Source organism: Ischnura elegans, chromosome 3 (assembly GCF_921293095.1).
Source record: "Ischnura elegans chromosome 3, ioIscEleg1.1, whole genome shotgun sequence".
NCBI lineage: Eukaryota > Metazoa > Arthropoda > Insecta > Odonata > Coenagrionidae > Ischnura > Ischnura elegans.
In genome coordinates, this window is record NC_060248.1 from 45,701,502 (window position 1) to 45,728,869 (window position 27,368).

The following is a 27,368-nucleotide window of genomic DNA, read 5'->3' on the forward strand; positions in this document are numbered from 1 at the left end:
GAAAAAAGTATTAGAGGGTAGTATGTTGGGTAAGCGAGGGAGAGGAATAGGAAAGGAATTGTGATTTTTAGATTGAATGAACGGGTGGAGGCTTCATTTTGAATTGAAGACGTAAGTACACAAAGGGAGGGCAGGCTACCGGAGTACTTACTTTTGTACTTACAAGCGCTCCATGGAGCATACCTAAATCGGTAGAATACTTGAATAATAATAATAATATAATTATCTGTCAATATGTTTCACAGCATCTCGCCTTATGCCGCCAGTGACCTAAAATATTTCATGGGATGCAGTTTTGCGTGTAGAGAGAAAATAGTATAAACTCACCGTATGATATGTTACTCTATCAGAAGCCTCACGCATCACTGGGTTTCATTAATCAAAAGTGCGGTGTGTAGTGGACCTCAGGGTTTGCCCGCCATCATGACATGAACAATCTTGAAACAGATTGCTGTAGCACCCCTTTGCACGCGGGTGGCAGCTGTGACGACATGATTGTTGTTGTCGTCACGCCAATATTCGAGCTTGCCCCTTCCGTTGTAACATCCCACGAACACGATTTTATCTCACCATTCGCACGAAACGTGTGCGCCACACGATAAAAACGCAATAGTTTTTAGTGGCTCGAAGATGCATTTCATATCGCGAAAACACGAAGCAGTGAACATATTTTCTCTCACAAGAGTAATGAAATCGGTTTGTGTATATCAGTGGTGGCCAGAGACGTGTGGACTGGAGGGGAAAATGAGTGAACGATGTATGTCGGCTTTTTCGTAAAACTGAATCCTAAATTATTCATGTCACATGTGATAGTTTCGGATTAAAATTTATAAAAATATATAGTGCCACCATTACTGGCTAAATTTATATGTTTCGTAGCGACTTTTTTCGAACAAAGAAAAACTAATATTGCTTCTATCGTATTTATTAATTAATTGACTTAAAAGTGCCGAATTTTCAATGTATTTGCCTTCCAATAGCGTTCATAAACGGTCTCATACTCTAAGAAAGAAACCAATTTCTCTGACCACCCAATATTACGCCTTATTCTCTCGATAAAATCGGTACGATCAGTACTCCAAAAATCAGGGCAGGGCGTGTGAAACCAATTGCCTCTGAGGCGGTGTTATAAAAACTCCTATTTAAACAGAAACATCCAAAGCCTCCATTTCCATCCCATTTACTGATTAAAATTAAGGGATAAATATAGCAGCACAAAATATTTCTTGTCGATTACAACACGAGAATATACGTACATATAGTATTAGAATCTCTGCGTGTACCGCTTTCAACTTTTCTAGGTACTTAATGAACTTGAGTGGTTTCGGGAAGTAGTGACACTAGAGAAGGTGAGTTCGGCTAAGATGCTGTAAGAAGTAAGGCGAAGGGAGTAATTAGAACTTCAACCGTCCGAGGAGAAGCGGATTACGCCTTCGATCCTCCTTTAGATTGTCCGATACTGCCGCTGTCTCGCTTCACTCTAGTAGTTTCCTTCCACTTTACCCCTTCCTCATCTTCTAAGCTGTATCGTTACACATATTTACTCTCTCCCTCTCTCTCTGCCAGTCTCCGTAGTTGGGATCAGCATGCATTATTACTTTGCAGTGGCCTTCCTCGCATCAAACTCCAGCCACTCTCCTTAAGCCCTGAGACGCCTCTTTGTATATTTCACTCCCGCAACCCTCGTTCTTCCTTCTTCATCGCCTAACCCCATCCACGCACATATTGCCTCGCTTATCAACCGCCTACTTAGTGCTCATCAACCGCTTTAATGCTTCACGGCGTTATATGGCTCGTGGCTGAGGGCGTGGTGAGGCCTTTGCTCTTCCCCTCCATTCTCTTATGCCTTGCACCATTTTCTCTTTCCCACTTCCCCGACCGTAGTGACTTGCGATATTTACCAAAACATGGGACTATAAAATTCAATATTTCAATGTTTAAGGCTGTGCATCATTCTCTATGGCTAATTCTTTTATTTTCATCAAGTATAACTCTTTCTTCGTTCTAAACCTTTGTATTGATTTGAAATATCAGGGGTACATTGAGCTCTAATGAGTCATGCTGTCTAATCCTGGAAGAATGTAATTCAATATAACAGCTCTAAGTCTTTTATTTTCATCAAGTATTACTCTTTCAACGCATTCAATTTGAAATATTCAGGGTACATGGAGCAAACCCTTGTTAACACATTATTACATCTTATGTTAAAAAAAAACTTGAGAAGTAAGGGAGTAGTGAATTAAATTATCAACTTTTAGATGAAGAAAAATTTTAAATATGGACAGCATGCATACTCTGAAAATTTTCAATACAATTCCACGAATCTTTAGTATTACTTGAAGAAAGTTGTTTTGACCGGTGGTGATGTATGCATATTAATAGTCACTTGTTGATATTTCATATTTCTGAGAACAGTAGGGATGTTGTGATGCTTTCATACTCATCGTAAAATAACTCATCTTCAGATGTTGGTAATCGTTGGATTTGTTTAATGCATCTCTTCACTCAGCTTTCCCATTAACAATATAATATTAAATTTTCATTTCATTATTATCATTGTAGGAAATTTCTGCAGAAAATAACCTCAGGAAGAAGATTAATTCATTAAACTAATTATGCTCAATCCCAGTCTCGACGGCACACCCCTAAAGAAATCTCAGATGGCCTTATAAACTAGACCATTCCTAAAACAGTTGGCTTCACCTCATCGTAATACCCTGATAGTATGTATTTCTCTATGCAACTACTATCAGCGGGTGCCACTCTTCGCCCATTTTCAACGATAATTTCAGTGACTTCTCGAATTAATTTAACTTTTCCCACTTTCCATAACAGTTTTAAACACCCTCCAAACATATAGACCCCTCGATTGCAGTCCATACTTAAAATTTGACATTACCTGGATATACTCTCACGTATTTTAATTATCTTTTTATTCGGCTGTTATGTTCTGTTATGTAAAAAGCATTATTCGGTCTTTATTTCTCGTAAGATGTAATAACTATGTGTCTTATTTATAATTTTTCAATAGAATTCGTCAAAAAATTAAAATTAAATATAAAATGAAGAAACCTGAAAGAACGATTCTCCTGGGTCAATTTCATGTCATTATTTTTTCCAATACAAATTGATGGTTGTCTGGATATAAAGTTATTTTCCCATCCAAAAGTACCTATGCTTCCAAATATACTACGTTTCGATCCAAGAATGTGATTTAAAGCGGAATCGATCAACCTGCATTAAAATTTGTATCAGTTTAATACGGGATAGTTACGGACATTTAACGTAATTTCCACCAAGATAATGAAAATGAATTATATTATTAAATTTTGAGTTCAATAAAGTGAACGTATCCAGTTCATTGAAACTACTTTAGTTTCAAGAGCAATGACTGAGATTGCTGAGTATTGCACAGATTCTACTGAAGATATATAAATAAACTAGCAAATGTAACATGTATCACGATTTCCCCCTCTCTTCCTTACCAGCACTTCTCTCCCCCTGCCTCATTCCCAACCTGTCTCCACATTTCCACTTCCTTCTCAGAGCATGGCTTGTAACTCCCCCATCCAAAGCGTCAAACTTCCCATCCGCGGCGTCTACAGACCTGCCCGTCCCCGTCTTAAAGCGTTCCATCTTCTCCCGCATTCCTTCCTCGGGGAAGTCTTCGCTTCGATCGCGTTTGCTTCTCGTGCACGGTGTGTGAATTGCCTCCTTGAGATGCGGGCCACACGACGCATGCATAATGAATGAATCACAAGAGCGGTGGCTTTTTCCTAAAAATTAGCATATATGATACTCTGTGCACTTTGAAAATAATTTATTAGAAACAAATTTCTGCCCCATTTTACTCAGTTCTATCTATATGAATAAAAGAACTCGAGGTGAATGTACGCCAGCTATCCGGAATGTGCGCTGTATTCGTCATTTGCTGAAATTGTTGCCTAAAAATGAATAACTAATAATATTCATCATAGTATGAGCCACTCTTTTTGGTGCAACTTATTCAAGAAATTTATCCCTATTTGGCAACAATATTTTCCATATTTTCCTTTTCCAATCATGTTCCTGGGCCAAACTCTTGTGCAAATTATATCAACTTATCGTTCGGGTGCCAAAAATATTTCCCATGCGCGAATTATCAGCCACTTTAGGTATTATGAATGCTGAAAATTTTTCTTGGCTGTTTGGGCTAGTGGAATAAGACGGGATGTTTTCTGCAAGAGCATACGAAGGACACCCATACCTTAAAAATATGAGATCATGAAAATATCTATTGAATTTTTGTACGTTCGCATAGTTTTCATTTGGTAGCGCTTAACCCATTAATCCCCAGCGTTGCGTTAACGCAACATTATTAAATCCTAATTCTCAGAACAATTTTCTACTTCAGAATAATTTTTTCTTCGATTTACTGACTTTTTATAAGTATCTCTGGTTCTAATTTTGTCATTTTCACCAACATTATAATTTATGCAATTGCATCGTTATGACTGATGGCGTTTGGCATAAAAATCGATGCGCACATACGAGACACCCTAGGAAAAATGGCACACCCCAGCATGTCCGTCAAGGCAGAATGGGGAATTTCCTCCAACGGAATACTGATAACTCCCGGCGAAGATGTCGAGTGCGCAAATCAAGATAAAAAATAATAGATGTAACCTAATTTTTAGAAATTACTTTTTTTGTATTTATTTACCGGAGTTTTCCCATTGTTGCGTATACGCAGCATTACGAAAATCACAGCATATATTGAAAATATTTTTATTCCAAAAATTCATCTTAATTAGGCCAATATAAATCTGAAAATGCAAACACAACCGGAGTAAAAAGCCCAGAATACAGGTTGGGAAATAATGGGTATAAATCGTACTCGTTACTATTGGAAAATTTTAAATTTCCATATCAGAGTGTCTTCTTGTTCTACTTGTCAAGAGTTATTCCGTCGGATTGATGCATCAATTTATTTTGAAAAATGTGCTGTTTTACTATGATTTATGTTCTTTGGTAAAGTATATACAATTGTTAATTTGGCGTAGGAAAATCTTTGTAACATACCTTTTTTTCCAGTATATTTGTTCTTCTTCGAGCAATAGAAGGAAGAGTCTGAAAAAAATCGTCTTCCATAAGTTCCAGAAATAATTTTGTCTTCGAATTGAGATATTTAAGGTTAAAAGTTATGCCTTTCTCTTGAGGCCTCGGCCATTCAAATCTCATAAGTGCCCTTTATATTACTTAATTCATCCAAAAAATTTCGTAATTTATCTCTTCATTATTTTTGTTCAATATATTCCGCCGCGATGGTGAAATATCAATAAGTGGCTCTCATTATTGTATCCAAAATCCATATAAAAAAGGAATTTTCTCCTCGTAATTTTCGGGACCCTTTTTCATAAAACCCTCTCTTTCCTCATTCATTTTTCGATTACCCATCCCAAAGGACCGTACTTTCCACGCTCCCTTCGACCAATTAATAGTAAGTTTCCCTACCACCCCACCTCCCGGAGGACTCTTTTCTCTCAAGAGATTTCCCAGACTTTCGCCGTCTCCTTGATTGGATGGTGGAAGAGGTAATGGGGTGAGGTCACCGTGGAGACAGGCGGTGAGCTGGAACGGAAAATTATCTCCAGTTCCATTCACAAGAATTCATGTACCAGCAATTTTCACAGCCAATGTACCGACAAGTCTGCGCAAATACCTGAAATAAATTTTTCTCCCTTCAAACCTGACTATGTCACTCTTGTAGTTTCCGTGAAGAGCTCTAGGTTTTAAGGAAAAAAATCCCAAATAGAGGAAGGATACTGATTGCATAGCGTGAAAATTCTGGATTTTGAATGCTTTAAAAACTGTTCACTAGGACTTCAGGGATGCTAATCTGTTCATATGCTCAGGGAAGCATTAATTGTAATCATCTTTGGTGGATTTTATGGCACTATTGATAGGCTTTGATTGTTCCACTTAAAATAAAAATGTCTTACTATTTTCCCAAGAAAAGTTAGAACACTGCCTTGCCCATCAGTACAGTGTAATACTAAATTTCATGCATTGGAAGTAAAATACCAAGCACTCAACAGCAATAATGGCAAGAGTAATGAAAAAAAACTTTTGATATTGAATTTGAAGAGCTATTTTACGACGTTTATGTCTATTTAAATCTGATTTTAATGATGTGCAGCTAGAATGAGTTTATTATAAACGTAGCTTTCATGTTATAAAGTAACAATATCAGATGGTAAATTATGCAAACCAAAATCAAATCCAATTCCTTTACTTTCTGGTGTGTGTACGTGGATTTATCGAGTGGTTAATAAACTGACGTAATGATCCCTCATAACTTGAGTTCATATTGTGCTTGAAACAGCCATCTTTATTTCTTGCATAAATAACATGAATTATAATTTCTTTCCCAACCTTACTTTAACTAGCCTTTAATTACTTTTCTTCTTCATCAATCACCGTTACTCATTTTATGTGCCATATTGGTCAGTGGATACTTCTGGGGAGTTACATATGACAGAATAAGCCAGGATGGTTAATGCAGGAACGTGCAAAGGGGACTCAATGGCAGCAATAAATTTATTGTGGCATAAATTCATTGCTGCCATGTAGGGGTCGTTTTTATGATGGCTTGTTTTGGGGATATGGCTTGAAGAATTATTCAGTCATAATGTGAACTTCAAAAGGAATACAATCATCCCTTTCCCTGTCGAAGGGATCTTAAGTCCAGAAACTCCTGAGCGTTTCTATGAAGGAGCGGAAATGCTTTCAGTGAGTGAAGGAAGAACAGCGGTAGGAAAAATGTCGTGCGTAACTGCTTGGCGACCATAACTTCCTTGTGGGTTCAGTGGGGCCTGTACAAGGGCTTAGGACCCAGGAGAATGTTCGTACCACATTGATAGTGGGTTTTCACGGTGGAGATGGGTAGGAAGAAAATGGGGTGTGGCTTAGTTGTATCACGAAAGACATCTAGACTCCTTATTTCACTTCTCCGTTGACGCCACAGGGGGAGGAAACCACTGCGCTGGTGGCCTTTAGTGCGGGAAGATTGCGAGCTCGAAACGCTGGCACGTAAGGACTTGGTTAGATTGGAATACGAGGAGGGAACCGAGTGTCGGGGAGATGAAGTAATTCGACATCAGGGGCGTCTCAATGAGTGTTTTCGATGCAGCTGCGCCCGCAGTTGAAATGCTGTCGGATGGTATGGGGTCTGGGGGATTTTGCATGGAGATGCTGCGAGGAGTTGAGAGGGGGAATTCCGCTAGGGTGTGGGGAAAGGCTTTGCGTTCTAAGGAATTTATGCTGTGTAGTTAAATCCACATGGTGCGAATACCTCCGAGTTGCCTTCATATTTATCACTATTCTTGTCAGCTGTATATGAATTTGTGATCATTCGCGCTTCCTAAATTTTCTCTCCTCGAGTTTTATAGCATTCTGATGAATTTCCATAAACTGTGCAAAATTTGGAATTGCTGCCTAATCACAGATTCAAAATTCCAAAATTTATTGTCGCACAGGATTTAGTAAATCATTATTACACAAATTCTACTAACTTAAACAAAATTAAGAATTGATTTTTTTCATCGCGGAATCGTAATTCCAAAAGCTATTGGCGCACAGGATGAAGTACATCATTAATAAAAGCATTTTAATATTTTTTTAGTCATGTGATCACCACGGCCCGCTCTCTCTGCATTATTGACTTTTCCTCTTCATCTAGCAATGCCTATTCATACCTTCTGGTTATATCTATAAATCCAATTTCCAGCTACCTCTTTCCACGATAACTTTATACGCATTTTATTTTTTATTCTATTTTTTATATTTTATTTTATTCTCAAACCACCGAATACAGCTCATATTGGCCATTTTAAATCGGGGTATTCAACAAATTTAACAAGTAAACGTACACGAACAACCACGCCTTGGACCGGGGACACATTCCCAGGCGGAACTCGAACCCACGACCTCTTGTTTGACAGGCGAGGACATCACCCCGCCGCCACCGAGGCCAGCATCGAGTGAGTTGGCTATATACAGACTTTTCTGCACTCTTAGCACTCACTGCTTTGTATTATTATTTACTCTGTTTTATTCATTATTATTTCCAAAGATTACTATGGAGATCATTACATTTAAATTAGGATTTTTTTATGAAGAAATTATTTTCTGCCCATAATGTTTGGAATAGAGCGTCAAAGTGGAAATCATGCTATCACTGATGGGTTTTCGGATCAAACGCCGCTTACCGGAGGCTCAGGAACCCTTAGCTGCCAGTGCGGGGTGGTAGTAGATCCCCAATCTGGTAAATGTGTTGTTTATTTCCAGGTGGATTTGGCAACAGCGCTTAGCTTGAAGTCCACCCCCCGCCCGCCAAACTGGTTTTGGCCAGTCCATCTCATCCTTGTGAAGTGTAAACATTGTGCAAAGTGATCTAGAGAATCGGTATGTCCACACGCCACTAGTTGTGTCGCCATAGATACCTCGTTTTTTTCCATTGAAGTAATTACTATTGTGAAATGAAGTGGTGTATAATACTTTATTATGCATTTTGTTATAATAATTGAATTGTGAGTTTCCAGGACCCGAATGAAGAGAAAATTAAAGATGGTTTTACGTTTTCACCAAAAATGCAAGTTTTTTTCTAAAAATATGAAAGAATATTAACTACTGAAAATATCAAAATATCTACAATTGTTGAAAGCAATTTAAATTTTCAAAAATGCATGGAGGTTTTGACAAAATATTAGTAGTTATTAAGAAATGAAATAAAAAATTTGGGGATCTGGTACGTCCCCACGCCAGTGTAGTGATCCGGAAATGGAAGATTTCCATTTCTAAAATATGCATAAATATGTTGTTATGTGACGTCTCAGAATAGCCAGCTATGACAAACTATGCCTCGGGATTGGTACCATTTCACTTTCAAGAACGCCTAACCTTCATCTTCCCCTTCCTTTCCCTTTTTTCTTTGACGAAAACATTCTGGTCCCACTTCCCTATATAATGGCACGGTGGAGATCCTATTGGCACGGACTCACTCAGTAACTCATAATCAAGTCACTGGTCACTCGTCAGTGGTCAGAGCCGTCAGTTGGAGTCGAAGCGCGGGCCGTATGGCCCGTGCGACCTAAGCGCCTCGCAATCCACCTGTGTCATCACCAGCAGCTCCTCTCCTTTCCGAGCCTTTTGGTAATATTCTAAATTTTGGCTATTCTAGACACACAAATTCATCATTACTTTATGTATATTCATTGAATTGATTGGGTGACTGGGATTTTAAATATAAATAAACTTTGGGATAAAAACTTTAAATACTTGAGTTTGATTATTCGCTTCGCGACACCAAGGGCAAGAACCCACACCATTACACCAGTACTAACGTCTCAAAAAACCGCGCCAGTAGTTAAGGGTCAAATGGGGCAATCATTTTAATACACTCTGACGTGATCTCTTTTTAACTTAACAATATGGCCCAAAAACAGAATTTGATTTGAATTAATACGAGCAAACATTTTATAACGAAAACACTGGATGTGATATGAAATAAAAGTAACGTGCGCAAGCATTTAAACTATGGCAATTCTTCTTTCTTTAGACAATTCTGTTTAAATAGAGATCAAATGATAGTCCCTTAAAGGAGACTAAATCACGGCCATTTGGATTGTATGTGTACCAATCAAAAGTTCTTTAATCGAATCGTATAGTTAATGTCATTGGATACTTTTCTCAATAAATTCGGTTAATAATATTTTAATGAATATCTTTCTTTAACACATTTCAATTTAATCTCAATAGTAGCCTTAAACGTCATTTATACACTGCGGCCGTATTAAGACCGTCAGATATCCATACTATCAATATTTTCTTGTTACTTCTTTATACTTATTTTGCTATCCACACTGCATTCAAAGCATCGTAAATATTTTATTGGCATTCACCAATAACTTTCAACTTCCATGCAAACTTATAACCTATTTTTATTAGCATGATTTATTTGCAGTGTTAGATATTTAATTTAAACCTCAATTATATGAAAATAAGGTACTTCAGTGCGCGTTTATGCATCATTTAGACGCAAAAAGTTGTAACTACCTTTCTTCGAACGCCATCTCCGTTCAATGGTTCATTTCTGGCTTAATTTGATGAATGTGATTCTTCCCAGTTCACTGATTAGTTTTCGATTTTAAAATTTTTTCGACCTCAATGCTTTCCTTTGATATATATGTAATTTTGCTAATATTTTTCAATGTTTTTACGCAAATCATAATGTAAAAAATTATAAGGCTTGAGCTACTGTCTAAGCTGAGAAATATTTCCATCTGTTGACATAAGATTAAGCCGATTGGTGTTTATTTTATTTCTCCATGATAAAATCCGTGCTGCATGCTGTTTGTCAAGAGTTCCCCTTCAGATATCGTGACGTCCGAGTTAATGTAGCCGCGGCATTCAATTAAGCGGTCCCCAAAGCGGTGTGACGCAGATTTTCCAACTGCGTGAGTCGATGGTAATGATGAGGGATCACGCGGCCCTAATGCGCACCTGCCGCCACAATAGCCGCCCAGCAGTTTGCCATCGGCTTAAATGCGTACCTACTGACTTCCTTCCTCATATTCACTGGTCCCATGCGTACCTGCAATAACCTGAGCCTGTAAACTCACGAATTATCTCCCTTTCTGGTACTTCTGAAAACAGAAGCGCATTGCGTTTCGAAATCGTATAATTTTGGGAGATTATCAAGTGTGGGGAAATCCAATTCCTTGTCAATAAATATAAAATACCTATTCGTTCCCATTCACTTTTGGCTGACTTATTTTAGTTTAATGGCATTTAGAACGTCAATTTAGCATATGGCTTTTGCTAAATTTAGGCATTTTATAACAAAAATAAAATTACTCCTCGCCGAAAATACATTTTATCAGAAGAAGAATTAAAAATGATGTTTCAAAATTGTAAGACGAAAAACTGGAGTGAAATTTTTACTGCAAGCATTCAGTGCATATCAATCGTAATCAGATAATTCTCGCGAAAATAGATAGAATTTGACGTTAAATATACTTGAAAATCGGTGGTCAAAGCTTTTCTAGAGCGCGATATGGTGGAACTCCTCTCAAACTGGGGAAATGTCTACAGATGGAGGAGCTATGAACACAAAGACACCGTAGCGATTGCAGTTAACATACGGGAATGATTTTTAGCAGCAAATGATGGCTAATAATAGGAAAATGCACAATCCGAAATAACCCGTACGTGATGGAAAAATTAAAACTATTGATTCAAATTATCTAGTCGCATAGAAAAACAATTGGCTTGAAACTTTGTTTCTTTTCTAATAAAGAATCAGGGCGCCCTAGATTCACAAAAAGTGACTTTGACTATAAGATACAATAAATAATCAAATCCTAGATCGATCCAAATCAATGGAGGCAATGCTTCCTCTGTTGCTTCGCTTGTTAATTTTTCTGTGACGCAGTTAAAGTTCAAAACTTACTATTCCTACGATATTTGGAGTATGGGCCATTAGAATGATTATTACTCCTCGAAACTCCGTAAATACTATTACAGGAGATTCATGAAACACCAATCCCGTGTTTTACATACTTTAAAATAAAACATTTGTTCTAGAAATCATGCAGAATTTTGAGAAAGGTAGTGATAAACGAAGAGTGTAATCCATTTTATAGATATATTTTAACCGTGATAGGGACCATATTTATGGCCACTTTTTAATTTGGTAAGTATTTAATATTTTATGAATTTACGCGTAAATTATCTTATTGCTGTATTCTTTCATCTCCATGTATTTTTAAATAATAAATAACTCCCCTGATGATTTAGAGTCTTGCTTCGTTTCGGATTCATCATTAAATTAAATCATGGGAAAATTTCCTATTTTTTCAGTTATTTTTTTCTATTAGGTATACTAAAAAATATGCAAAAAGGAAATTAATTATATCCCATAAAAATATTTGTCCATTTGTTCGCAACATATCACTCAGCATAATTAGCTAGGCATACATATCTCTTCGCCTTATTTCCTCCATATTCCTCGTCGAATATTTCCGTAACGCTGTAGAGCTTTATTTCCATCTCAACCGTTCTCCTTGACGTCGTGGGAATTTGGTGCTTGTAATTCTTGGATCATCTATTCAAACATTACGGCACCCGAGCCTTCTATCTTGAAGCTGCTCCATTTGTTTCCTACTGACCTCACTCTAATGTCTTCTTCTTGAAACAAGCCGTATCTTGCCGGATCACATGGTGCATAGCAAGTACTTCCTTTGTCTTGCAGGGTTAGAACTCGAGGTTTTTTCAACTCGCAAAGTATTCTTTGTATTTAACGCCGTTAAATAGAGGAAAAATATTTGTAGTCATTCAATGTCAGATATAACTTTGATGCTTGTAAGGAATACCCCAGCTGATTTCGAAATTTAATGATTTTAAATTATAAAATATAAATGAAAAATGCTATGAATTATCATTATGACCGAGAACTAACGCGTATGTTTCCATAGATAAAATAAATGGTTTTAGCAGTTGACTGCTATATATTACATTAGCCACATAAATAATCGTAAATCGACGTAAGTGGCTCTAGAAGGTATTTTTTATGGGATTGTATCTCAGGAATATGCGTAATCATTTTTGTAAACACAAATTGAACACAAATAATGAACTTAAAAAAGTTCCTACGTTCAGTTTGCTATGTAATTAACCGTGAGAAAAATCAGCGCTAGGCATGGAAATACTTGGCTTGACGCTGAATCATTCAAGGGAATTGTGTTTCTACACTGACTAAGTTTAGTCAATAATTGGGTTATTTGACTCTCGCGAATTGACCATGTTTCACGACGAGGTCAAATCGGAGTCAAATGCATGGAACATTTGCTTTAATTCGGAAAGCTCGAAGGTATAAAAAAATAATACGACAACGTTAACAATCATTTATTTACGTGGAGCAGGTTCGATCAGCCAGTCGATCGACCCGCACTCGGTAAAAAAAATCGAAACGTTCCGTAGCGGTAACGACGAGATCAATTGAATATAAGTGAAAAAAGAGGGTTAATTAGTCGAGGGGGAAAAAATTACGATCGAAACGCTTCGGAAAGCGTTCTGAGTATCTCCCTCCCGCTTTTACACTCGGCAAACAATTTGCACAAACACGGGGTGAAATATGCAGCCGCACAAAATCAACACATTGGGAACGGCAAAATGAGAGTCTCCTCGTATGCGCATGCTACCTTGCGTCGCTCTGAATGAATTATTCCCGGTGGCTGCAAGAGCGGCGTTGTTAATGATCCGTTCATCAAGGCGATCTATGTATAAAAAATATATGTACTTACGTTTGGCTGGAGGCAGGATATTGGGTATCCGATTGGTGGTGAGAAGCCTGAATTGCGTGGAAGAAGAATTGCCCTGCCCTAACACAAGATTTCGTCCTCAACATGCGTGTAATAGAGGTGGTAAAACGTGTGGGAGAGGTGTTTTAATAAAAGGGAGGGGAAATATGAGCTAATGGCTTGTGGAATGATCATCATTAACCCTCAACTTAGAATAAGCAAGCATTTTCGTAACATTCGACTCGTAGTGCGGACGGTTCTTGGAGTTATTACAGCTGGTTCTGCGAGGAATGAAAACTCTGCAGTATATAGCGGGAGATATTCACTTTTTTTAAAGAATGTAGCAAACTTCAAATTTGACAATAAGAATCTGATGGCTTTTTGCAACTGCCTGCTACATAATATTGACATAATAAATAATTATAAAGCGCCGTAAAATGGCTCTAGAAAATTTTGTGATCCTTTCACGGCATCAGGTTGTTAAGGCCTGGTTACACGATACATAAACACGATAGTGAACACACGTAAATGACGGTGCTGGTCATAGTGTATATAATCGCATTCAGTAACCTTAAGCTTATGATTTTTATCGTATATTATCTTTGTCCATAACGTAGATAATATACGACGTGAATATGATTATTTTTAAGTTTGTTCCGGTAGTTCATTTTTAAATAGAATCACCTGTATTGCGTATTCATGAAATAACGGGTCTGCATACCGTAAGTAAGCACAACCGGTAATAACTCTATTTGAAGTTATCATAATTCCGAAAATTCCTTATGACTGATAAATAAGTACCATGTCATCCTTATAAGGCATTCTTAAAAATGAATACAGATTTCAATGTGCTTTAAGTAATGATTATCATTAATCACCACCTTCCACAAATATCTATCCATAGGTATGAAGATTTAAAAATCTATAATGTGGTAACTGAATATTTCATACTTGTGAAATAGGTTTTTCAGATGGATCTTTGAACTTATTACTTATTTAAATATTGTTGATTTAACCTCGAAAGTCTATGTGAATCGTGCAATAACTAAACTTTCTCGGAAGTAAGAGCAATTTATTTTTAATTCGTGTTGCAGAAATTATGAATGATCAATGGACTATCTTTCCTTGAGGGCCTGCGGTATGATTGCCTTCATCATTCGACGATCATTTTCAACGCTCATTCGATTTACCTTTGACACATGCATCTCATCCGGAATTTAGCCTCAAGCACTTACTAACGTATTCAAATGGTTAGCAATTAGTGGACGAATATTCATCAAGGCCGCTCTTGCGGGAAGCGCACCTACTCCAAACGATCGGTGCTGCAAGGGTTTTCCATAGAACTTCTAAGCCCTTGACCGAGGAAATCGTTAACATCATGACCTGGCACATCTGTTTTTAGCCTTCGGAAGTGCCCGAACAGGAGGTCTGCGCGATCATGTTTGTTCGTTCAGGGCCACTTTGGGGCTTTCGCATCCTAGCGAAGCGAGCTCCGAGTGGCCTGGCTGGAGTCGAAAGTTTTGGTGTCAACCGACACACTATATCGCACGTGCGTGTATTGAGTGGACTTTTCCCGGAGGCACATCCCAGAAACGATAACGATTCCTCGGTCGGGAGAGTTTTCATCCTTGCCTAAAAAAAATAAAACAAAAGAAGGGGTTCCGTCCGCTGTTTGCGCGGCGATTCCCTGTCCATTGTTTCCGGACGGCACTCAACGGTGTCGCCGCGGTCGCTTCCTCCGTTGTACGGTTTCTTCACCGTGTCCTCATTGCCTTTATCCTAATGGCAAACGCTCTATGTTTACACCCCTCTTGGACTTTCAATCCAAACAGCTATGTCACTCCCTTACTTTGACGCACTGCGTTCTTCTTTACCGATATCATCGCAGGAATGCTACTGAAAATACTCGTAAAAGACGTTAGCATATACAATCCATATCGTTGAGCTATAATAATAAATCCAGCAATTTGTCCTATTTTATGCAATGGTGCAGTGATATTTGTATTTTTGAAAAAAAGCACTTAGAGAGAATATAGGGACAAAAGAAAGATCATTAGTTTTATTCCCGTTTTGCCTCCAAATAACTTCTTAAATAGATAATATCAGATATTTTTTGGTCTTACTTTTTGTTATTAGCAACAGTTTCTGCGACTGGTACTTAATCTACGCCAAAAATCCTTTAAGGAAACGCATCCTTCTCGCTCTACAGCTTACATATTATGATCTCTGCACATCACGAGGTGGAATATCATTTCAAAAATTTAAGAATTGAATTCGGCCATTACTCATATACGTGTTAAAATTCAAAACTTTTTCCTCAGACAAGATAAGCTGTTAAAACTGCTTACATTTCATATACATAGGTCATTGCGGAGAAAGATAAACCATTTACGCATGAAAGCATGAAAATACTGGAATTAGTTTATAAACTAATTATGCGTCATGAAAATGCACCAATTTCACCGCGTTCAATTGGAATGCATTTTGTTTTAAAAGTAACGGCAACGCAACCATAAGTAAAACACTATTATATGAAGACAATTTGCGATACTAAAGTAAATGCCACGCAAAGAAAACAATGACGATTTTTTAAAGTTATTTTACTTCCATCGCGTGGATGTTGCTGAAATAACTTGCGAAAGACGCTCTAATAATCCATGTTGATGAATGATATTAATAAATACAGCTATGCATGCCCTTTTATGCAATGATGAAAGACCAATTTTGCAGTGATATTCAATATTTTTGAAAAAAATAACAATATGAAAGCATAAAGCTACGAGAGAAAACCTTAAGTTTTTTGCCTGTTTTACCTCAAAATTAATTCTCAAATAGATAGCATCAGATATTTCTTGGTGAAACTTTTTGATGTTCTGCAGCAGCAGTTCTGCAAGAGGTAGTGAGCTCTCTTAATTCCATCTGGTACCCGCAGCTTTATCGTTTTTTTCCACTCTTTTCCTATATCTTATACCGTTGTGTACACAAACACATGTATACATAAGTATGTTTTGAAAGGGGTCAAGTGTTTCTGGTGGTTTCACTTTCACCTCATCTTCCTCCATCTGGCTTTTATGTTTTTCCTTTTTCATTCTCCTCCGTCCCCCATTACCCCCCTACTATCCCGGTGGTACACCTTACACCCTTCTCACCGCACAAACCGGTGACAAAACTTCTAAACGGGGTCTTATAAGGTCTTATTAACCTGATACCGACACCAGGGGGTTTTTAAGGCTTCTGCAGGCGACTCATTTTCCAGTCAATACCCCTTAACATTGTTGTCCAGGTCTCTTGTCCTTTTAACCGCCAAAGAAAAAAATGTTCGTTTCCTCCCTTCCCCTTTGTCCTCTAAGCTACCAGTCGACCTTTTCCGCGGTCTGCTTGCTTCCGTCCTGCGGAACAAACCCTCAGAAGAGCCTTCCGAGTTGCCCTTTATGCCCGTCTTGTCCTCACCTCCTACGTCTCGGCCGTTTCCCGCGATGGTTTTAAGTTACCGGTGGGGGAACAAAAAAATATATGCGTACGCTCATTTTTTCTCTCCCGTTTCTGATCCCTAAATACGCGTAAGGTTTCTATTGTTTTTATAAAGGATCAAATTTTTTTCGCATAATTCTGAGGTTATTTTTACCACTCTGTACCCGTCTAGTTGCGGTTTTATAGCTCAATTTAGAAGTTTCCAAAAAATTCATCATATCTTAAGAGATATTAAGTCTTGCAAACTCATTTCGTGCTTGAAGTTTAATTAGCTTTTCGTATGCAAAGAATCGCAAAGGATCATTTCCGCTTAAAATATTGGCAGAAGGATCGTATACTCTAAATTGCCAGAATTTTTTTAAAATAAGGCGTTTACTGATTATCGAACAGGTAGTAAGTCACATCCAAATACAATACAATAAAGGTGTATCACACACGTGATATATATATCCCTTTAAAAATATCGTCCCTTTTGAGGTACTACTTGATGCAGTGGCGCAGTGAGGGGGGTTTTGGAGGATAAACCTCCCACTCCAAAGCTCAGACAAAATTTTAAGTTTAATCAATTTTACTTTATTAGATTAATATTAAATATAGTAAATATACTTAGTAAAAGTTTCCGGTGTGCGGGTACCCTTAAAAATACATATTGCGCATTTTTGGGAATCTTAATTCGCTTTAAGTACCAGAAGTTATTTCTCAGCTCATTGACATTATAAGCTTGAGTATATTCTATTGGATATGATGACAAAACTGCATTAATTTATACCAAAGTGAACTCAACAAATTCTCTATTGAATTGGGACCTATAAATCAAGATATCCAAGGATCTTTTGTCTTATTAACGCAAAAGTTAAATTTAATGTTGTTTTTTGGATTTTTTGGCATAAAAAATGTGATTTAGAGGTGTCGTAACTTCGACATAGCATTAAGAAGAATTAGTCATGAGCAAGTATGAGCCCTCAAAACTTCTAGAGATCAAAACTGGATAAAAAAGCAGAGTTGGCAATATTGGTGCTGAAATCGAGGTGAGGCATTAAGCCCAATTGGCCAAATTCAATTATTGTCTTTTCCATCGCCCAGACGTCCTCTATAAGTAGGTAGCTGTAAAAAAATTTCCTTATACCTTCCTTAAAACATATTGTTAACCCACGTGATATGATTGAGTAGATAAGGATGTATCAATAAAAATGTTGAAATATGCTTCTTATTATTCTTTTACTTGACTGAGGTGTCTAGTTCAACTAGTAGATTTATTTATATGTTTAGCCTTTAAAGCTATTCATCTGAAGTCGAGCGTTCAGGGGTATATTTATAGTTACTACTATTACTACTGCAGTTACTCTTCCATTGTTTGAACTGAATGTGAGACCGCATAGGAATCTTCATTTGTGTGTAATCCAGCGCAGTGACATTGCTAATTGTAAGTATAAACCAATTGAGCATTTCCTCAAATCTTATTGACTACAAAAATAATAACGCCATGTTGGATTCCACAAATTAGCTTTTAATTAATCGACGCGGGCGTAGTCTTCTACACTTGTATTTAATTCATTATTGTGAAAATCTGTGAAATATACTAAAATGATTCGATTCTACGTAGCCGGAAAACTTGTCAATTCCCCGAGAGTGTCTAGCGATAAGCAAACCTAAAAATCGACTAAAAAGGTATAAAGTTCTAGGGATTTTGAGAAATATCTTAACACTTTTTCTCAACACTAATATTACTACTACCATTTGAAATGAGGACACAGTCGTTCTATGTTGACGCAGAGGTCACATTCCTATTGCCGTAAACCCAATAGATATGATGGTGTTAGAAAACGTTTCCGGAACATTTTGCGCGTAGTTGAAGACAAAAGATAGCCAAAGGTGCGATAAACACAGAAGTAGGTAATGACGCATACGTTGAAGCCAACAAATCAATAGGCAGTGAACACGGCAGAGGAGATAACTGTGTTGGCGCCCAAGGGTCAGGATAAGGATAGCGCGTGGCGGGTCAGTGTAATCGGCTTTATTCGAAGTTCCCTCCACGAAATGAGCCTCGCAGGTCGTTCTAAACCTGATCCATTTTCCGATACGGAGGAGGAAGAGATTGAAGTCAACTTACGTCATCGTGGTGGGGTGAAATGGCTCGCCATAGTAGCGAGGCCGGTGCATTAGCACTGCATTTATCGACGGTCCGTGGGGCGTTGCATTACAACTTGCTTCCACCTCCGCGTGAAGACACAATGTTGTCCCTATTGAACGTAATCTCAGCGCCGATCTACTCTCAGTTTTTGCACCCTCATGTTGTGAACTGCAAAAAGTACTCATTATTTATTGTATTACATTTTCCCTCTAGGTAACAATGATTCTTTGCTAGAATGCAGTCGTTGATAATACATAATTTTAAAAAGTTTTTTTAAACTCGTTTTTTCATTTATCATCACGTCCGGGTCTAGTCTTGCAACTTACTTTCACTTTCCGATTAGTTATCGCGATGAATTTTTCAGCACACCTCAGAACCAGATAAAAATGCTATTTTCAAAACTTTTGTTATAATTTTATATGAATCTCGATTTTTATTCACAATTTGAGCTAAAATATGGATATTAGTACGAAAAATTGTCACTAACATCCAATAGAATTGCTACGATCATTTAAAGGAACGAGAATGTTAGGATCATAGCAACAAATATTTTTTAAAAATTCATTGTTATAGTGGAATATGCGCCCAATGTTTTTCGTATTATATGAAGCAAATAATTTACAGACTCTGTCATGCTCACTGGAAATTTTTTGTACTCGTCTCAGTTCGCCGTAAAACCGATGATTTAAAAAAAATTAATTTTGTTTTGCTGTTATCTTGTATGATATACGGCGCGATGTGGTGGAAGTTCTTAGAAGTAGTTAAAAGAGACATGGTAATATTTCTCCAGGATTAATTAGAACACGACGCCTTTCATTGTTCCAAAAACGCTCTTTATAGCGTTGTTGTAACAACGAAACGCGTCATATAGGAATAAATATTGAAATGTCTTATGTAACATAGCATTTCATAAATTCCGTGCTCTAAAACTTATTTTATTTATATTAGAAATACAATTGTGTTCCATTTAATCTTCTTTGTATAAAAGAGCATTTAACATTGCTCAAATATCAGTCCTTTGCCTTTATTATTTTTAAAACGCCAGAAAACTTAGGTTAAAGGTGATGTAGAAAAAAAAATAATGAGGTGCATTTTTTTGTGTGTGACACAATAATATGATATCATACGAGACGACTTTAAGAAAAGTTTACTCGAAGAAGAAATTGCTATGGTTACGAACTTCGCCTGATTGATATTTGAAGAGTCTAACTGAAAATTAATAAATTAAACAGAAAACTAAGGAAAACATAAAATAACCGGAAAAACCTTGTCATTAGCACAGAAAAATTGTAATTTTATTTATGCTTTGCGCTGCTACATCATCCGCCCCGGTTTGGAAACCAAGTTGACTATTATAAATCGAATGGCTTTATCATCATTATTTTCCAGGCATTATTTAATTGTGCCGTCTAGAAAGCTGAAACCATATTAGTTATTAAAGTCTAATTGTATCCCTTCCTTGGCCCTTTTTCTGTTGTTTCTAACTTTCATTCTTGGCTGAAATGACTCAGAAATTCTTTCCAGTAAAAAATTACTATTACAACTACTATTATACTTCTGAATACAGCATTCTCATGACAGCATTATTATTAATTTGATTTTGGTAGACATTGTGGCGTCAGTATGTCTGTAGCACCTTAGTTTATGAAGAGGACAATGTTTAATTTTTGCCATTTTTTTCTTATCTAGGTACATGGGGCCTAAGGCTGACGAAAGTGACGATTCCTGCCTACAAGATTCGCGGTGAGATGGTTCACTTGGAGTGTGGACATGAGCTTGAAGGAGATCGGCTTTACAGCGTCAAGTGGTACAAGGACAACGAGGAGTTCTATCGATATGTGCCCCGAGCAGTTCCCCACCAGCACTCGTACAAAGTGGACGGGGTCAGAGTGGACGTGAGTAAACACTTGTATTTTGCTTCTAGGAGATTATGGTGGGATTTCAACATTGGGGTCAATAGACGCTAGGGTATTTTATCCGTTCCTTAGAACGAAGGATGCCACTTCGGCCAAAAACATATGAGTTTTTTTATCTTTCCATATGTATAAAATAGTAGCCATCATAGCTTCATCTTCCGGTTATTACCGCGACGGCTGCTATGAGACCAGAACAATTTCGCTGGCACCACTACCAACATCTTCAGGCCGGAGATGACCATTGTCCCAACCGCAGAAGATGATAATCTTCGACCTAAAGACGTTGTCAGAAGTGAAAGGAAAACTGTTGCCATTTCATGGAAACCGACGCGATAGTAACCGGAAAATGGAGATATGGAAATCACAACACCACGGACACCTTGGTAGTCACATACAGTATACATGCTCATATATCCACTCCGTAATACGGGAGGAGTGGACTAATTTGGTCTTTCTGTTCTTGTGGACTTCACACTGCTAAACACAACTTTCTTCTCATTGCTTCAATTTTAATGTCCGACATATTAGTGAACAACTATTGTAATCAACTTTGACTTGTAAACAAGGATCAACTTGATTCATTAACAAGCATCATCAATTTTCTATAAACGGTATGAACTACAATATATTTTACACGAATGGCTTTCTTTAATTTTTAAATATCTTAGGTGTTTTATGTTCCAATCTTCTCTAAAATATGGAACTAAGGATTCTTTCACTGGATTACCTACGAAATAACCCTTTTATTCGTCAAAGTTTTTAACTATTCTCGCTCTTATTTATAAACATAGGTTTATTGTGATTAAGTTACAAAACTCGGCTCTTATTGATATTTTAAATTCAATTCGAAGCTATTTGCTGGAGATTCAAAAATTGAATTTTCGGTCTTACATGGTAGGATGATTGATTTATAGAAAATTTTCCAATTTTATTTCAATTTTGCTGTTGATTCGTCATGAATCTTCCCCTAACCGTAGTATTCATTCTCAGTTTGCATTGATGTATGATTCTCTTAAAGAGAACAGGAGGAAATTTTAAAGTATAAAACATTTTCGTGAAGTAGCTCGCGGAACATAACCCTTTCGATTTTTTCACTCATTTCCAATACCAAAAGCTGATTTTCTCTCGAACATAAATCAAACTGAGATAAAAGAGATGATATTTTATGTCAGGGATGAGAGAAATAATAAAAAGGACTCGTGAACAAAAAAAAAAAACATTTTTCGGGTACCCATGTGACGTAGCATAATTATGGTCACCTGAAGAATGACCTTTTTTTTCTGCTACATGCGAAAACAAATATATCGGCACCCATAAATTTGGATCGATCGGGCGCGTGTGGGGGGGTTGACGCTTTGGATGGCCGGCAGCGCGGCCATTATAGGCTCGCGGGCCAGTGGTGGCCATTTGAACGTGGGCGGCTCGGCTCTCTTGGGCTTTTAAAAAAGCATAATACGCAACCCGTCGTGGAAATAAAATCAAGTGGAAGGAAAAAAAAATGATTTCTCTACGGCCCTTGTGTCCAGACACGTAGAGCTTGCGATTCCAAGCGTGCGTGATAGTGGCTGGGTAGTGTCCCCTGGAATCGGGTCGAGCGAAAAAAAATATTATCCATGTCATAACGCACTTACATACAAATTGAGGAAAAATCAACACGAGCAAAGTATCAAAATTAGGCTGTTTTGACTGGCGAAATTGTAGTGTTCATTTCAACTGGATAAGTATTTCAATGCATATAGTGTATGAATTCGTTTAATGTAGGTACTCTTTATATTTAACCTATATAATTCTGATTTGGAATCTGAAGTTTGGATAGTAAAATTATGATCGTGAGGACTGTATTTTTATTTTTGTGTTGATTTGATAAAATACAGTCATGTATTTATGACACATGATTTTATTATTAAATTTGTATGTCTTGTTGTGCATTAAAAATGTCACCGTAAAAATCACAAGAAGTGCTTCCTTCAAGGCCGTCAACAATGGCCAGTAGCTGGAATCGGATTGCACGAACTCTGATGGGAATAATAGGAGATTGAAAAAAGTGACTATTAAAATATTTAGTGACTGTGATAGGGGAAATAAATAGCACCATCTAATATGAAACTGGTATCGTTTCAATGGGTCCAACCAAGTTCTTCCGGATTTTATGAGAAAACAATTTAGTCAAAATGTTAGAGATGGGGTAAAATATTTTTACTTGGTCGAATGAAAATAAAATCGTCCATAAGCTAGTCAAATGTGAAAGTACAATAGGATATAAATTTGATTATAAATAAATAAAACTGTGCTTACCTAAGAGAATATCTATTGCATGAGGGCATTCCGTCGTTCGAAATGACGACCGGCGTGGTACATACATTGGTCCAATGAAGTTGGGTTTTGTCGTAACAAATTATTATTGGTGTAAGGGCGCTATTTGATTGGAAGAAGTTGAGATAGACAACAGCAATGAATCAAAATACGGAAGTGGTGACAGCAAAAGTAAAATAGTTTCCTGTAAGTTTTCATCTTTTTAGGATTTTATTACTCTTACAACCCGAATTTTGCCGCCAAAGCCTTAAAATTTCCCAATGGTTACTTTTACTGTTATTCATAATTACTGTAAAACTTTAATTTTGAGGAATTAATAAAATAATCTCTGTTTGATAACTGATACAAATATGGGTAAATCAGGCACTTTCATTTCAAATGAAATCGAAATTGAAAAAGGCTATGCGCAAATATCATACACGATATCATTTTTCTCCACTATGCCCACTTTTTTATTTTCCTTGAGAATTAGAAGGTAGCATCAAAAATTGCAGGTATTATTTAGTAAACTAACAATAAGTAGTTATGCAAGCTAGCGGGTCAGCAGAAAACGGGGTTTTAAATAATGGCGCTGGATGCAAATTGCGTGATTATCATTATCATCAGAGAAATGAATGGATATTTACAAAACAGAGATCAGTGTTTATGGATACGAAGTTTTATGGAAATTGGACGAAATGATGAGTTGTTCGTCGGATAATTAGATCCATTTTCTAATCAAAGTCTGCATTGCTGCAATAATGCAATAAATTTCCATAAATATAACACTTGATATCATTGAACAATTTCATTGCGTGCATCCCAATTCATTTTTTAGATAGGGCTGGCATCGACATATTAATATTCAGTGATAATTATTCTCAATAAGGGGCATGTAATGTGTAAATTTCTCCAGTAAAATCACCTATTCAATTATACTCCAGTATATTTGTGTCTTTCAAAGTCGGAGGTTGAAATTCAAAATATTTGGCTTTATCGAGTTTTCAATGATTTTTGTAGCAATCTGTTTTTTTTATAGATTTTATTTATCTGTTGCAACCTTGCACTCAGTACAGGAAGGAAAATATTCACTAAATATATTTTTTGTCAATGACATAATTATTAGTCGGCGGAAAGCAATTATGGAATTTTTATTTGATTGAATTTCATTTCTAACTTTTTAAGTAATATGCGGAACTAAATGGCTATTTGTATTTTTATCCTTTTTATTTCTAATGATAATTCACGTACTTTTTAAAGAACACGATTTCTCATAAAATTTTTTCCGTGAAATCAAATTTTCTTTTTGTAAGTTTTTTTCACTTTATGTTTAATAGTTTCTTATCACTTTCTTTTAAATTATTTAAATATTTTATCCCTTTCCGCCAATTTTGGCTTCAGCTAATGTCAGTGGATACCGTCACTTATCTTGATAACTTTCTTTTTCTATCAAATAACAAAAAAATTCTCTCCGCTGCTTGCAGTTTCAGTTTCATCGATTCAATAATTTATATAAAGTGGTTGAAACTACGAACTCATGTATTAATATTTCCGTTAAAATAAGTCGAAAAATATTATTTATTAAAGCACATTTCAATAAGTAGGATTTTAATAGATTTTGTATAGATATTCCCGCGGGAGATCGACTTCCTATTACCTTCCTGTGGAGGTCAATGGCTCGAGACGTTTTGCACTGGTGTTCGTGTGGAATGGCGGAAATGGATGAGTGAGACGAAAAGGAGACAGGCGGGAATGAGTGGATGGGGTTGAAAGGGGAATTGGCGTGTGGCGCGCTGAGGGGTGGGGCTGGATGGTAGCAATCAGTGACAGGAGGTGAATGGAACGTAAGGGATGCTAAATGCGGAGTTTAGACTCTTTAAAGGAGAGAGAACTGGAGTGAACTTCGACTCCAAATAAGTGAATTTAAAGCCCAGCATTTGTAGGTATTTTAGAATACGAATCCAAAATGGATTTATCCCTACTTTCTACTAAATCGTAATGGACATAGGAGAGCACAAAATGACACTGCTGTCAACTGTTCCAATCGCCAGCAGTTTTTTCATGTTCCTGCGTTGTAGCAATTCTGCACAATAATCATTGTTAGGCATCATGTAGTGAAAATTAATGAATGAATTCAATAGCATTTTGTATATTCTATAGACCAGAGCTGCAACTCGCGTCCTCGTCCCGATATCCACTGTGGGGAAACGGTTTCGCTAGTAGAATAGGGTTTTTCCTGTATTCCTTTGGAAATTGACGGGAATTTCCGGATTCTCGGAATTTAAACGGGTTTATATATATTTAATAAAAACAAGATATTAATTTTTTAATCATTTGGTATTTGTCTCAAAAAATTCAAAATTTTTTATGGATGTCAGGTTTTTGTTTCGTACGCCGCGCCGTCCCGATCTCCAGGTTGACTGTGCTGGCCACTGGGGTACTCCCCATCACGATCGCCATCCTCCTTATATGTGCATTCTGGGTTTCCTCTCCGTCCCGTTTCCCATCCTTATAGTTTTCCAAATTAATCCTTTCTCCATCATAAATGGCATAGGTAGCAGAGGGGTAAAGTCTTTGCCTGCCAAACATGATCGCATGATTGCGTCCCGAATAGCTAGATTGCCTCTATCCAGGGAGCTGCTCATACACTTTTAATTGTTAAATTATTAAAAACCCCGTTGTTAAACGTGAATGTAGTTTTCGGCGGTAGAGGAGTAAATAAAGCAGTAAAAAATTTAAATTAATTCCTTATACATTCCCTTACTATGACATTATATACATATCCAAGGTTAAATCGTGGACGACTATCGGTCACAGAGCTGGTGTTGTATTGAATTGGCTCGCCAATTTATGGACATTTCTCATTTCACAGTTCATGATGCCCATAAGTTTGTGAATCACTATTGTGACACTTAGATGTTGAAACCACGGTCGTCATTTATATAATATATGTATTAAATGAATAAAATTTCATATTTTGAGTACATTGGAATACAATTGCTGCTCATATTCACTTGATTAAAAAAGAGTAACATACGGGCGTTATGAGCCATGAGCCGCGAAAGCTTCAATCAAGGAACATATTCACTTGCTTTTTCATTATTGAGTTTATCAAATAATAACTCTGTTGTGAAAATTTAATCTTCAATTTAAGTTTTGTATCAATCTCACTGCTAATAAAAATTACGTCTATTATTATGTTCTGGAAAATTGATTTTATACCTTTATAACATTCCTCAATTTCCCGACAGGCAATATCGTCGTAATTTGATCTTATAAAATGTAAAAACGGCCGATGTATTTATTACGAGAGATTTTCTTGATGAAAGGAATATTAAAACATGCATCAAACAAAAAATATAAACTCTAACCGGATTGGCTTCGAAATAGCTAATTAGCTAATTTGGACTGGGATTAAAAGCTTTACTACAAGGTTTTCCGTACTTACAAGGTAAATGGGTCGTTCATGTTTGATTCCCTTGTAGGAGGAGGAGGAAGCTTGGTATAGGAGGGCTGTATATATTAGCCTTTAAAATATTGCCTAAGATCGCTTCAATCATGGGGCTTTCAGGATACAACTTCGGAGGAAAGAGACGCGTAAGTGCTTTCTCCCAAGTACGATCCTCTTCTGTGCTCCCGAATGCGATCACATCCCCGGGGCCATTAGCCACGGCAGCCAAATGCACAACGTTATGGAAGGAGGCCCCTGTTTTTATACCCCGTGAGAGGGTAAGAGTGGTCGGCCTATTACCCCCTCCTTCCAACGACCAGGGATATCATGTGTATATTTAATGTTTTCGCTCGGGCCTGCTCCTGTATACAGCGTGTCGTGTTACAAGAGTGGGCAGTTACCCCAGAAGAAAGGCCAATGGAAGGATAGGGGAAGGGGTACGACCCTTCGATTGGAGAGCAAAAACTGCCCCCTCATCAGTAAACAGTTATAAACCGTTGCCTTTGTCTTTAGCTGGTGAGAGTGATGAGTGACTGGCAGTTTCTGAGCGGAAACGTCTTCCGGACTCTTATCATAATTTCCTTACTTTATCTTCGAGCCGTTGTGAAAATGTGAGAGTAGTCGAAAAAAATTAACATTCTCAATTCAAATAAAATGGTTTTAATGTTATTTACTCAGAGCCTAATATAATATTATAAGATAATGAAATAAGCATGTGAATTTTTTGGCAGAAATTTTATCCGGTTTATTTCATTATTACAAGAAAT

At 37.1% G+C, this 27,368-nt stretch overlaps 1 protein-coding gene across 1 annotated transcript in view; it reads left to right on the top strand.

Moving 5' to 3' along the window:
• The window catches only part of LOC124155724, a 210,341-nt gene that overhangs the window by 147,402 nt on the left and 35,571 nt on the right, over window positions 1-27,368 (top strand). Inside the window, exon 2 of the mRNA XM_046529784.1 lies at window positions 20,632-20,837. Within this exon, the coding sequence (XP_046385740.1) occupies window positions 20,632-20,837 (206 nt within the window). The remainder of the gene's footprint in view (window positions 1-20,631; window positions 20,838-27,368) is intronic.